We start from the raw sequence: 15059 nt of genomic DNA on the forward strand, positions 1-15059 counted from the left end.
ATTTAAAAAAATAAACAAACATTTGATAGAAAACTGATCGCAACTTTTAAGCCAATAAATAAATAATTTACTAAAGTATGCTATTTTTATATAAAATTTTTTAACAAAAAGTAAACAAAATAATTTAATGTTGCTAAAGCATTTTTGAGAATAAGGGAATATTTCGTAGTACCTATCTTAATTAAATTATTATTTTTATTGAACATTTAATTAAAAAAAAGCAAATAATTACTAATAATTACTTAAAAATTAAAAATATTTAAATCAAAGTAAGAAAGAACAGAAACAAATTGATTGATACATTTATATGTTAATTTATATCAAACAAACATATAATTTTATAATATTTTTAAATTTATTATTTTATATATGTTTTAATATTTATATTTTAATTTATTAATCAAAAATAATTTCTTTTTTTGAAGATATTACCTTCATTTTTTAAATTTTTATTGGATTAAAAAAAAGTTGAAAAATTGAGACACTAGGATACAGAAGGTTCCGTATATCATACATATTTTTATCTTATAAAAATCAAATGAAATACTAAAGATATTTTTTCTTGATTTACAAAAAACTTTTTGAATAGCTTTTTTTATGATGTTTTGAGATTTACAAACTAATTTTTGCATGTAAAAAAGATAAATATTGCATTAAGACTTGACCTTACATTGTAATAAAAATATTATTCTTTATAAATTATTAATGGGTTTAGAAGTTTAATTCTAGATTTTTCTTTCTTTTAAAGAAATTTTAGATATAATTTTTAGCTTTTATTATTAAATATAACAAATAAATAAATAGTAAAAACATTTAGAAAAAAAAAAAAATAAATGATATAATAAAATTCTGAATATTACAATTTAGAAGATGTAAACTAATATTTATTAAAAGCTCTTTTATTTATTAACAATTTTTAATAATAAAAGTTTCTAAACTCTAATTTATCATGCCACAAAATTCTCTATATCGACTTAAGGCAAAAAATATATAAATTATTTTTAATACTACAGACATAATCTCTTCAATCATTTATTTATTTAATTAAAACTATCTAACTCAAAATATTTAATTAGTACTTTATTAGCAAAATATTTAAACTATAATTTCTATTTAAATATTTTAGTTTGATATATAATTTTTTTCTAATATAATTATAAATTCAATTAGTGTCTGACAAATTTTATTTATTTATTTATTTAAGATCTAAGTGTGTTTTATTTTGATAGAACTAAATTAAATAGAAGATTAAATAACCAATATTATAATTGTAAATTAATTTAATAATTTAATAAATAGTGGTAATAAAATAGGAGTAGAAGGTATTAAAGATCTATGCCTTGGTATTTAAAGCTGCATTAATCTATCTAATTTGACTCTCTTCTTATAGTAACTGACTACTTTTACTTCAATAAATAAAATTAAGTTTTAGAATCTTCAGAAGAAAATTAAATAAAGTTATTTATATCATTATTTAAAGGTAAAATAATACTGGTGATGAAGGTACATCCTAATTGGCATCAGCTTTGACAAATTGTCCTTTTCTTTCAACTCTTGTAATTTCTTTAGGGTAAATGAATTATTTAAGTTATATTCACAAAAAAATACATTAATTTTAATTTTTAAATATTTGTTTATCTTCATAAAAAACAAATAGATGCAATTTGAAATTTAAGATTGAAATTTGTTTACTTATATTCGATTTATTCTTAATATTATATTAACATGGGAATTATTAAAATAAAAGTAGTAATTAAATTGGTGATGAAGGATCTAAAGATTTAGGTTTGAGCTTATCTAAGTGTTCTAATCTTTAAAATTTGACACTTTTTCTATAGTAAATTAATTTTTTACTTCAATCAATAATTTCATTAGAATCAACTTTTTATCCTTAAATCTAAATAAAAATTTTTTTAGCTTATTCATTTTATAAACTATTTTATTATGCTTCGGTTTGAATTTAATTTAATTTTTTAATATAATCAAGGTACAATAATATCCAAGCTTAAGGCGCATAAGGATTAGCCTAAATTTTAGCAAACTCCAAAAATCTTTAATTTTTAAAGTTTTAGCTCTAGTAAATTTATATTTTTGGAATAAATTTTTATTTGAGTTTAAATTTTGAAACAAATAAATAATTTATAGCTAGCTCTAAATAATAGTTGAAAGTAGTTTTATTTGAATTATAATTATTCTTTCTTAAAACACTAAAAAAGGTACAATAATTTTGGTGATGATGGGGCTTTTAATTTTGGTTCCATTTTCATTGATAGCAGTAAAATTTAAACATTATCTCTTGATCTAAAGTAAATAAACATTTTAGATTTTAGATTGAATTTGATATTTTAAATTATTTTTATTTAAAAAAAGATATTTTTAAACAAATTCTAATAAAAATTTAATATTAAAATTATTTTTGATGCAACTAAAAAGACATAATAGTATTGGAGCGTCAGGCGCTTCAGGATTAATTTCAGCTTTGTCAAACTGTAAAAATCTATCTAATTTAATAATTTCTTTGATGTAATATCATTTATTCATTCATTTTTAGTTTTTTTTAATAAAAATTAATTATTCTTTATTTAGAAAAATATTTTTAAAAATTAATAAAATGACTTTACATTATTGAAATAAATAATAAATTATATTGTAGGTACAATAATATTGGTACTTAAGGAGCTTCTGGATTAGGATTAGCTTTATCAAACTGCACAAATCTATAAAATTTAACAATTTCTTTAGGGTATGTATAATTAGGATATTTATTTACTAATTTAATTTATTTTCATTAAATTTTATCTTTTATTTAGTTTTATAAAAATTTTAATTTAGTCTTTTATTCTGGTTAAAGGTATAATAAAATTGGACCATAAGGTGCCATAGACTTTGGTAATTCTTTAGCAAAAAGCAGCAAACTCACTACTTTGATGCTCCATTTTTAGTAGCATTATTTAATATAATTATTTTCATAAAAAATTAAAATATTTTTATTTCAGACATAATAAAATAAAGGATGAGGGTGCTTTGGGCTTAGGTTTTTCTTTATCTAGATTTGCTAATCTCAAAATGCTAGTTCTCAACTTAAGGTAACTAACTCATACGTTATTATTTTTTCATTAATTAATAACTAAGTAAGTATCTTGTTTAACAAAGATAGTATTGAGCATCACTATTATATTGATAATATTTATTTTTAAAACATTTAATTTTCAAATTTTTTGTTTTTCTAATAAAATTAAAATGCCACTTTCTTAAATAAAAAAGGAATATTTATTTTGAAATAATAAATAAGCCAGAAATTAAAATTTAATTTTATAAAATAAGTGCTTTCTTTAATAATTAAAAGCTTATAAATACAAAAGCTTAAAAAATAATTTTCTTTATTTTAAATCAATTAATTTGCAAAAAATATAATCAACAAACAATTTTTACTTGAACAAATTAATTTTTAAAAGATAGATCCCTTTTCATATATTACAAAAAATTTTACTAATTCTTTAATAGTTAATGAAATAAAATAATAAAAACAATAAATTTTTAAATTAATAGTTTATTTATTTTTGAAGATAATAAAATAATTACTCATATAACAATTAAATAATAGTGAAAATAATATTGGATCTCAAGGTATATCAGACTTAGGTTAAGGTTTAAAATAATGCAATAATCTTTAGATTTTGGCACTCTACCTTTAATAAAAGTAGTTTTTAATATAATAAATTCTCAATTTTTAAGTTTATAAATTATCTGCTATAAAAAAAACTTCATAGTTAATGGAAGCAAACAAACATTCATTAAAGAAAGAATTATCTAAATCTTTAGCTAAAAATTATTATTTGAAATAAAAATATTTTTTATCTCTTTTAACTTCATAAATTATTAATAAATAATCATTTTATTTTTAATTAATTATTATTTTATTTTTTTTAAAAAAAACTAATTTAAAAACATGAAAAGCTACAATAAAATTAAAGGAGAGCAGAATTTGATCAAAAAAGTATAAAAGATTAAAAGATTAGTAAGAAAATAAATAAACACATTTTGAAAATTTAATTCAAATTCATTTATTTTTTATGTAAATAAACTTTAGATGTTTGTTTGTTTAATTTTTGTTATTTTACATCAAAAAAAATAAAATATTTATTTATATTTTTAAAAGTTTAAATGAATTAACTGAAATTAAAAATAAAATGATGCTATAAAATTAAAAAAATTTAAAGGATTTTTCAATTTATTTTGAAATAATATTCAATTAAATTAATATTCTTAACTCTATTAAGTAATTATGGATAATCTAAAATAATATATTTAAGTTGAATTGGCTAACTTTGAAAAAAAATAATAATAATAATTTTCTTTCATTTTTTTGAAAATAATTTATTTATTTTTAGTTTTCTCTTTATTAAAAACATGTAAAAATATTAATATCTTAATATTTTTACAATCAATAACTTTAAATAATATCTAAACCATGGATTTGATTTCTTATCAGAAACAGGTTCAAAAATTAATTTTGAAAAAGAATTACGAATAACCATAAATCAGAGAAGAGTATTTATTTGATCTTTTTACTCAAAACTCCAATTTAAAAAAAATAAAATATTTAAGTTGCAACTAAGCTTTTTATATTTAATGAAAAAAATAAAAAATATTACTAATACAAAAAAAATTATTTCTTATTATTTTTAAAATTAATTACTTTTAATAGTATCTAAATCGTGACTTAAATTTCTTATCAGAAGTAGGCTCAAAAAATACTTTCTAAAAAGAATTATGAATAACCATAAATCAGAGAATAGGATTTGATCTTTTACTAAAAACTCCAATTTCAAAAAAAATAAGATTAGTTTGTTACTAATTTATAATAAAGAAATCAAAAAAGTAAAAAAAAGATAATTCTCAATAAATAATTTAAATATCAATTTGTTAAGTAGATCAAACAATATAGTATAAAAAACCATCAAAAAGGGAATCTAATAATTTTTAAAAAAATATTAAGGTACCTACCTACCTACCTACCTATATACTTACTTTGCAAAGAAAATTGTTGAATGGGAGATATCAGAGCTTCTTTCTCTTATTTTAAGATTTTCTACATTTTATTTGTAAGAGCTAATTAAATAAATTGGTTATTATGGCTTATTAATAATGAATTTGTAATAAATAATTGATTATTTTTTTAATAATTGTTTGTTAAAACATTTAATTTATTTTTAAAAGTACAAATTAATACCATGGATGTTGTTTACTCTGATATATTTTTTAATCGTTTCCATATACTCTATGATAGCTTATTAGGGAGTTTTTAATTTTGGAGTCTTTGAATTTTTACTAGTGACTTTACTCAAAATATTTAGTGTAGAAGATTTATACTTCTTAATAAGATTTAAAAAATTCAAATCTTATTATACTTCTTATGAGAATAACGGGTTATTGCTAAGGTATACAACTATGCTTTTTTGTTTATTTATTTAGTTTTATGCCATATTATTTACTATTAATCCATATGATACTAGTTGCTTATATCTGATTCTACCTATAATTTCTTTTTCTTTTCTATCTTACATGTTTTAACTTGCTGTTACTCTATAAGAATTGCAGATTTATAAACTAATATCTCAAATTAAATTAAAAAACTTACTTACTTCATCCTTTTAGTCTCTAGTTTTTTCTTGTATTTCTAATTATTTATAAAGAAATGCAAAGGAAATTCATTACTTATGGACAGCTATTGTGCTAAGTGGCTATGTGATAAGTTTTTATTTAATTTTTAGATACAGAAATCGCAAGGTAGTTCAAAGATTGAATTATTTGTTCCTCTTCAAAATAATATTTGGGATAAATATCGACTTACTTTATTTATACACAAAAAAATCAGTAAATAAGCTTAAATATTATCTAGTAGACTTAGATAAGTATATTTAATACTATTTTACAATTGCTTCTATTATTATGACCATACTTTATATTTGGTATATTACATTCAACTATGACAATTTACAAAAAGAATTCATTTATCCTTGGCTCATCTTACTGATTCTTTAGAATTTTATATACTACTACTTATTTAAAAAAAACATACTGATTACAATTTTTAAGGGACAGTATATTTTGCATATTTATAATGAGGATTAGCTTGCTTAATCCATAAAAGATTATAATAATTAAAATCTTAAAAATACTAAAATAATCATAATAGACTTCGTAAGAAATAACTCCTCTATTTCAATCTAGAACTGTCTACTGCATGAATTTGAAGGTTGCTAAATTCTTAATGTAAATGGCAATTATAAAAGAGTAAATAAAAAATCTTATAATTTTTAAAAAGTAAATTTAAACAATGATATTAATTTGTAATAATTATAGCAATAATTGTAAAACAAACAAGTATTAAATTAAATTATATCCATAAAAATAGATATACTAGATGATCTAACCTATTTAAACATGATTAACGAATTAAGAAATCATAATTAACTGATCAAATTAACCTCAGATAAAAATGTTTTTGAAAGAAATTTAATCAAAGACATTAGAAAATATAACTACGAATATCATACAATTTATTATAAAGTCATAATTTTATAAAATATAGTATTTAAAAAAAATTTTGATGAGTTTTTAACAGTAAATCCAAAATATGTCTTCACTGATTTATCGTTGATTGAGTGATTGATTAAATCAAAGAATGAATTTAATAAATGAATAATCAAATATCACTCACTTTTCATAATCAAATTAAAAAAATATTTTTAAAGGAAAAATTAAATGAAAAAATGAATTGATAAAGTGAACAAATAAATATGAATTGATTAGTTATTATTTTTTATTTTATTTAGTGCCATATAAATTTATACATACTTGTTTATTAAAATAATTTATTTTACTTAATTTAATTACTATTTTTTATGTTTAAATAAAACTTTTTTCAATAAATAAATCTAATAATTAATTAATTAATTTTAATAAAATTTTAATTAATGAGTGATTTAAAATCATTATTTATTTATTTATTTATGTCATTTTTTAAATTTTCTAAATATTTTTTCATACTTCAATAACACTAACTTAGTTAAAATCTTCTATTGGAATATTTATATTTGTTTATTATTGCTTTTTCAAAATATTTAACTGCTTTTTAGCTAAAAATTGTCTCATCTTTTACTAAATTTTAATGGCTGCAAATGTAAACTTTTAATTTTTCAATCTTTATAGCTTCTTTTTGGCTAAAAATGATCTAATCTTTGATTGAATTTTAATCGCTCCCCTAATAATAAAATTTTTATTTTAAGGCAAATAAAGAAATTAAATTACAAAATTAATTACCAATATTAGAAGTATTTTTTATCAAGATTTTTTTCCTTTTTTAAATCTGCTTTTTACCCTATAACCATAAGTTGGATATCATTATTAAAGGCTAATTGCATATTATTATCTTCTTCACAAAAATATTCTTTTTACTCTTCATTATAAATTTCTTCCCAATCATAATCTGGATTTTGGCAAGAAGCAGGTGCAGTAGAAATTGCAGTTTCTTTATTGATTTCTAAGTCTTCTTATAAGTTGTTTTATTTAAAAACAATTTAGAACATCTTGTATGCCATCGCATCAAGCATTTCAGTCAAAAACGAGCTTCTTTCTGAACAAGCTGGACTTAAATTTACTTCAAGCAACCAAGGATGAGCATACTCGTCTAACAAAATATCAAAGCCATATAACTCAAAGCTTTTTTTTCTGTTGACAATTTTGTCTGCTGCACATTTAATTGTTTCTATAACTAAATCCTTTATTTTAGGCTTTACATCTTCCTGATAATCTATATTTTTAAACTCCTTCAAATAACTAATGAAATCTTTTAGCTCAACTACAGTCTCATCCCAGTTTTCTTTGGCTAGACTATTTTTATTTAAACTGAAATTTGTTAAGTGCTTAGAAAGAATCTTAATATTGTCCAAATCAAAAGATTAGCTGCACACTCTTAAATAGCTGCTTGTAAAAAAATAAATTTTGAGAGGCTTAAAGCTTGTTACCAAGACCCATTATCGGATGTCAAATTTTTTATTGTTCAGTTTCTTATATTTTGCTCCTTGAAATATTAAAGGCCTCTCAATATACTTTTAAACTATTCTCGCCTACATTTTTAAACCACTGTCAATAGCTTCGTCTAATTTATCTACTAAATATATCCCAGATCCTCTTGAATTAGCAGATGGTTTAATTATCCAAATATTTTTTGTTCCAGAAACTTTAAATTATGGGTCAGCATCTTTGAAATATTTATACAATGAGTAAAGCTTTTTCATAAGTTTCATAGATGGAGATGACCAATGTTCTTTTGACATACCCACGATCTTTTCAAATACAAACTTTTCTTCATCGAAAGGTACATTAATTTTAACATACTGAGAAATCATAGACTCCAATTTAAAATTTGTTTAGTAAATATATAATTAGCAATCTCTTGATTATCTTGTTTCATCTATATATTCCTCTTACTATCTTTTTAATTTTTTGAGTATCTCCACAGCTTCAGCTATCACAGTAATGTTAAAAATAAATCTGTTATCTCTCTTCGTATCTTCGTACATTAAAGGACTAAAGAACTTCTATTTCGTTACTTTTGCAAAGAATATCCCATCTTTTACTTAAGCATTTAATTTATTGGCTTGCTTCTATTAATAAGCTTGCTTGATTTCCTAATACGTTTGACTTCTTCTTAGCTTTATATATTGTATGTGCTTTTTCAACAGATTCATCACATTCATTCTCTAAAAAAAATAATTAATATTAAATAAAGTTTTTTAAGTAATTTACATTAAATTCATTAGAAAATTCTCCTCTTTCCTGATCATTTCCAAGATCGTAGCACCTTGGAAAAAATAATTCCTAATTTACACCAAATTGTGTGTTATTTTTCAAGTTGTAGAGCAGTCTTCCCTTTTATGTAAGCTCAGTGTTATTTTTAAAGTGGTTGTAAAATTAGTTATCATTTAAAAACTTGTAGTCATCATTTGAATCTATATAAATCCATTTTAAATCAAAATTATTATTTAAAAGAAGTTTATTTTCTTTCCAGCCCATTCTAAGAAGTGTCCTTCTGACATATTCATCTTATGAGTTGATAAAAAATGTTTTTTGTAATTAATTATTTGATTATCCAGCTTAATTTGCACTTGCTGATTATATTTTAGTTTTTTTTAAATTTTATTTATCATTGTTCTCTTTTAAATTAGTGTTTTAATTTTAAGGATTAGTTTGATTTTGATTATTGTTGTCAGAATTTTTAACAGTAGAATTATTTTTTTATCTTAAAGCTTATAAAGAAATAATTCTATTGCTTGTGGTAGAAAAATTTGATGTATTAGTAGTGGTTTCTTATTTAAAATAGTTATTGCTTTGCTGTTAACTTGTTACAATTTAATTGGATTAATTTTTTTTTTATTAGAGCACATTTTCCTTTTAAGTATTTTCGTTTTCATCATTTTAAATTATTTCAGCTGCATTTAAATCAATCGAATTTTATTTAATCAAAGGGCTTTGATCATCATTTAAAACTTAATTTTATTGATAATTATCATCACCATATTACTGAATCGAATTTTATTATGAGATCACTGAAGAAGTTTGATTTGACTATAAATCTTTTTGATTTCCTTACAGATTATTTTAATTTATTTTAAAAATTGTTCTTTTTTTGTTTTTGGCTACAACTTTATTTTGACTATCAAGATAATCTAAATTTTTGTTGAACCTTACGTTCTACTAAGCACTTTTAAGAATATCCTTTCTGTTTGAATATTCTTTTGAAAAGGGCCGAGCCAAAGTTGTCAGAGTTTTACCAAACATATTTGGTTTCCTTTCTGTTTGCTCATTTTCTATAACAATTAAAATAAAATTTAAGAAAATAAATATTGAATTTCTATATAAATTTACTTATTTAATTTTAATTTGTAACAGAACTTGCAACATAAATATGATGATCATTTAACATTTGATCTAGTTCATTTTCCCTGTTTTCTTATTTTTGGTTTAATTCTTGTACAGGACTTCTAGGAGAAGCTATAAAATCTTTAGGAACACCTGCCAACTAAAAAACATTCTAAAAAGAAAAGCCAGTAGTTTCAGTTGAGCCTAACTCAGCAAAATCATCATAAAAATTTTAATCATTTAAGTTGCTATTTAAATTATTTTTTTCTATACTTTAAATTTTTAGAGGTTAGGAAACCAAAGAAGAAGGCTGAGAATTAACAGAATTTTGTTGCTAAAATTTGACCTATTTACTATTTGGTCTCGTTAAAATGATTTCTTTGAAGTTTTTTAGATTAGAAATATTTTTATAGCTATTTAAATTTGCAGACTTAGGAGGTTTCATGCTTATTCTATTATTGGATTCTACATTTTATTATTCCTTGATCTTATTTTTAGTTTCTTGTTAAATAAGTTACTGTTTTTATTTATACGAAAAATCTAAATTTTGAAAACCATTAGAAGCAGCTGCATATTTAAGAGATGAATTTGTAATTTAAGCAGAAAAAGGTTTCTATTATTAGTAAAAAACCTTGCTACTCTTAGCAGCAGAACTCCCTAAATTGTTATCCTAACTTATTGTTTTAGCTTAAGAAGGTTTTAGCCATCCATTAGTGACAGTTTATGATAGTTCCTTATTGTAAATTCTAGACAAACTTTCAAATCTTTTCATTAACTGCTCCTTTCTCTACTAACTAGGTTTTTTTTCTTCATTTTTATGATTATTTAATTAACTTTGACTTTTATTTTAAAAATTACTTTTCTTCTTTTTTTAAAGCATTTCATTAGTGTTCTAATAATTAAAATCGTAATTTCTTTAAGTGCTACTATTGTTGTTGTTGTAGTTGTAGTTGTAGTTGTTGTTGTTTTTGTTTGTTGCATCCTCTACTAATAAATTATTTCTATTTTCAAAAAATGTGTATCGAGTTTAATAGCCAAAAATATCTCCTTCATTTAAAAACTAATTATTTTCTTCGCCTTCCTATAAATAATTTAATTCTTCTTAGGAATCAAAAGAAAGAATGGATAAATCTTCTTCTTTCTAAAGATTATCTTACTAAGCTTAATTTAAAGATTCTAAAGAAAATTTATTGTCTTAATAATTGTTTATATTTGCAAAATGATTCATTTTATTAATTGGCGTATTCTTAGGTTGTAACTGAATTTAATCTGAAATGTAATTTTTAATCTTTTTATTCTCATATTTATCCTATTCTTGCTCAATTAAAAATTGGTTGTTTGGATAAAATTTAGGCTTTTGTCTTAAATTATTATTCTAATTTTCATTAATAAATTATATATTGTTATAGTTGCTTTTGCTGCTGTTATCAGCGTCATTTAAAAAATAGTATTCAAAAGGCAATATCATTTATATGGTTTAATCCTATTTTTGTATAGATTGGCAATCAATTAATATTTCTACTTAAATATAAAACACTTAAGAACTCCTAACAAACCTAGTCTATTTATCTTTTTGTTAATAAATTAATTATCTTTGAAAAAATTTAAAGAATAGCTAAAATTACTATATTAATAGTTATGACTTTTTGATGGATTTAATTGATTTAATAATTAAAACAGAAAAATATTCTTTCTAAATAAGGATTTCACAACTAAATTATCAGTTATTAAAACATCAAAAACATATTAACTCTTTCCTTTAAATTTTAAACCAATATTGATGATATTCTTTGATAAAAATGCTATTTGAATAAAAAACTGAGCAATAGTTATAAATCAAAAGAGACAAACATGAGATAGATCTTCTAAAAGTCTAAAAACAATCTTTTTTATTTTTCAATTCATTTATTAAATATTTTTAATTTTACGAATTAATAAATAAAATTATTATTATTATTTCGCATAATAGATTAGAATAAAATGATAAATTTTACAAATAAATAATTTTATTTATCAAAAAATTATTTTTTATATTTATATTTAATTGTTTTTGTGAATTTTATGTTAAATATCTAATTAAATTTAAATGTTTGAAGCTCTTAAAATGAAATATTTATCAGTAAATTATTGAAATAATAAATAAATGTTGTTCTTATTCAATAATGAATGTGAAATAAATTATTTATGCTAGTCTTTGAATTTAATTTTTAAAAAATCCTTTACAATCTGCTGATTAGTTATAATTTTATTTATTTTTTATGAATTTATTATGAAGAAATATATATATATATATTTAGAAAATCCCAAAAAGAAGATGATACAATTATATAATATAAAAAATATAAAATCGATTAAATAATAAATATTTGGTATTATATTGAGACTTGTATTAATTAATATACTGGGATTGTAATTGATTGATTAATTAATTAATTAATTTTTTATTCTAATTATATTTCTATTTTATTGAAACCAACGATCTTTTTCAAGGTTATTATTGCTTATCTTCAGATTTTTAATCTTCACCACCTTGTAATTATCCTGGGGTGTTTCCAGGGAAAGGTCTTTTACCGTTTGGCTTATTAGTAATCTTTCTCTTAGAGGCATTCATCATAGGCATCATTAACATTTATAGGAAAGGATTTATGGCTTGCTTTTCTGTTTAATAAAATATTGTTAATTGAATTTCTTCAAAATTGTATTTATTTTTACTTGGGAAAGGGTGCTCGTAGAAACAATCAGGTCTTTGGCATGATTTACCATATTTGCAATCAGGATGCTTATTTATACACTGAGAACCATACTTACAAGTAGGGAAGAAAGTGCACTAATTAATTAAAATTATTTATTTGTTTATATAAAAATAAATAGTTTTTGAGAATGAATTACAGGTTCAGTTGGATGAATGTATGGGCAAGTTTTTTCATTTTTACAATTGGGATAATATTTACATCTTTGTTTCTTCTTGTCTTCTAGTTCTTTAATTAAATATTCATCACTTTCTTCTTAGTTATTAGCATTGGATGAGTTATTATTTTAGTTGTTATTTGCATTGTTTTTATTTTCAACAGCTTCATTTGCTTTTTTTAGCTTTTATTCGTCTTTTTCTAATATTTTTCTTGATATATGTAAGTAAGAAAATGTTTTTTTTTATGGAGTTTTCATATATTTTTAATTTACACAAATTTCTTTGTAGTAGGTTAGTTTGTTTGAGGATTTTCTTAATTTTTAGCACCAGAATTAGCATTGTTGCTGTTACCCTTTGGTTTAATTCTGTCATGGATGGTTGAAGCCTTTTTTATAATAATTTAGAATGAGGTTTATTAGTTTTCTTGAGGAGGTTTTTTATTTTATTGCTTATTTTTTTTTTAATTTTTTTAATAAGTTTTAGATGAAATAAAAATTTTATTTTTTTTTTGATGGAGGAAGTATTTTTTTTTAATATTTTTTTTTGGTATTTTATTTAAAATTTTTTTTATTTTATTTATTCCATTTTTTATTTTTACTTCTTCCTTTTTATTTTATTTTGGAAATTTTTTTATTTTTTATGGGGTTTGCTCTGTCTCTCTTCGATTCAGCAGTGGTAGGAATCACGGAAAGAGGAGGTCAGCCACGAATTTTGAAGAGAGAAAGAGCCAGTGTGTATGTATGTAAGTAAGTAAGTAAAGCAGTTAAATTTCGTAATTTATGGTGATCAATCTCAAATAAATAAGTGATTAAATTTATCATCTCATTCATATATTTCATCTATTAGGATTTATTTTATGTTTGTTTGTATGTATGTAGATGTTTGTTTGATTGCTTTAGATTGATTAAATTTTTTTTAGCAAAGATAAAGAAACTAATCAATAATAGAGGTGAATAATTTGGTTAAGTATAAAAATAGATTTTCTTTCTTGTAAGTTCAGTCTGCAGATTAAATTGACTTAATTTTTAGTCAGCCAAAAAGAAACTGCTATTCGTTTAATGGATGCTATTTTCTATTGCTTAATCGATCAATTTTTATTTACTTGATTAGATTTACTCTAAATAAATCATTAACTGATAAATAAATTTCTTATTCATCATAGTCAATCAATCAATCAACCTACTTATTTATTCATTTTTAATCAATCAAAATTAATTGCGAATAGAAGATGCTTGTAATTATTTATGGTTTTAAATCAGAGAATCTTAGTTAATTTGTAAATCTAGATTCATTTTGATGAAGGAAATCAATGGATTAATTATTATTAAGTAGTGTATACCTTAGCAGAAGTATTACTCTCCTCTTTTGCTGTTTATTTAAAATTAATATTAAGTATGTATTTGCTTGACTGACTACTTTAAATAAATAAATTTATTTCTAAAGTGTCATAAACTAGTTATTTTACCTTTCTTAGACTTGCTTTCCATTTGAGATATTTTCTTTTTGATAAATTCCAACAACTTTTATTCACATTCAGGCTTTTTATAAGTTAAATAAAAGTTAAAATTTTTATCTCTTTAATTTTGAGAGACACTTATTCATTGATTATAAATTTTGTGTCTAAAAATTAAAGAAATAATTTAAAATACTTCTTCTAGCTTTTTGATTTCACCCAAAAAGTCTTCTACTTCACATTGGGAGTCGAAGAATGATTAGAACCACTAAATGCAATAGCTATTTGTTAAAAATAAATTATAAATTTGATAAATTTATATTTTTTATGAGTATTTCAGTCACTTTAAATAATAATAAAGACAATAAATAAATTTAATTCTAACAAGATTTACGTTGTAATAATTTCCTGTGCTTCTGGTTAAAGATTCTAAATTTGGGAAATGATTCCCTAAAGCTCACTTTAAACTTCTTTTTCGTCAAAATATTATTTTAAATCACCGCGCTATGTCATTTTTTCAAAATATACTATTATTTGAATAAATAGATTTTGCTATTCTTTATTTCTTCTAGTTTTTTTACTTCTAAATTAGAAATTTTTAGATTTTTTATTTTAATATAAAAAGATATGAGAAATTCCAACTCTATAAACTAATTAATAAATAAATAAATATCTAACAAAACATTTAATCACTAAATCTCCTGCATCATGCTTTAATAATTAAATTATAGTTTGTATAAAATATATAGTACTTAATTTTATTTAAAAAGA

At 21.2% G+C, this 15059-nt stretch overlaps 4 protein-coding genes across 4 annotated transcripts; 2 read left to right on the top strand and 2 right to left on the bottom strand. All coding sequences in view use genetic code 6, as the record gives it.

Annotated features, from left to right (window-relative positions):
- Positions 1–803: 803 nt before the first annotated feature.
- Positions 804–4124, top strand: TTHERM_00770710 (cyclic nucleotide-binding domain protein). Its single transcript, XM_001013863.2, has 13 exons — positions 804–872; positions 930–979; positions 1300–1389; positions 1481–1570; positions 1748–1837; positions 1988–2077; positions 2217–2306; positions 2434–2523; positions 2654–2743; positions 2852–2941; positions 2997–3086; positions 3605–3700; positions 3958–4124. Exons 1-13 carry the CDS (start codon positions 834–836, stop codon positions 4043–4045), a joined length of 1083 nt encoding a protein of 360 aa, XP_001013863.2. The 5' UTR covers positions 804–833; the 3' UTR covers positions 4046–4124.
- A 927-nt stretch (positions 4125–5051) lies between these two features.
- TTHERM_000770729 (transmembrane protein, putative) lies at positions 5052–6672 on the top strand (the record flags this gene model as incomplete). The annotated part of the gene is made up of 2 exons (XM_012797075.1): positions 5052–5156; positions 5221–6672. 2 exons carry the CDS (start codon positions 5052–5054, stop codon positions 6670–6672), a joined length of 1557 nt encoding a protein of 518 aa, XP_012652529.1.
- A 375-nt stretch (positions 6673–7047) lies between these two features.
- Positions 7048–11395, bottom strand: TTHERM_00770730 (tubulin glycylase 3E; the record flags this gene model as incomplete). Its single annotated transcript, XM_001013865.1, has 4 exons — positions 7048–7267; positions 7327–8768; positions 8815–9875; positions 9934–11395. 4 exons carry the CDS (start codon positions 11393–11395, stop codon positions 7048–7050), a joined length of 4185 nt encoding a protein of 1394 aa, XP_001013865.1.
- Positions 11396–12412: 1017 nt separating this feature from the next.
- On the bottom strand, positions 12413–14900 carry TTHERM_00770740 (zinc finger protein, putative; the record flags this gene model as incomplete). The annotated part of the gene is made up of 8 exons (XM_001013866.2): positions 14683–14900; positions 14485–14569; positions 14301–14373; positions 14175–14203; positions 13108–13220; positions 12817–13045; positions 12640–12754; positions 12413–12585 (listed from the first exon to the last, which is right to left on the bottom strand). The coding sequence occupies exons 1-8, from the start codon at positions 14799–14801 to the stop codon at positions 12413–12415; spliced, it is 936 nt and encodes a 311-aa protein (XP_001013866.2). The 5' UTR covers positions 14802–14900.
- Positions 14901–15059: the final 159 nt, after the last annotated feature.

The sequence above is a fragment of the Tetrahymena thermophila genome (assembly GCF_000189635.1).
Source record: "Tetrahymena thermophila SB210 genomic scaffold scf_8254670, whole genome shotgun sequence".
Lineage (NCBI taxonomy): Eukaryota > Ciliophora > Oligohymenophorea > Hymenostomatida > Tetrahymenidae > Tetrahymena > Tetrahymena thermophila.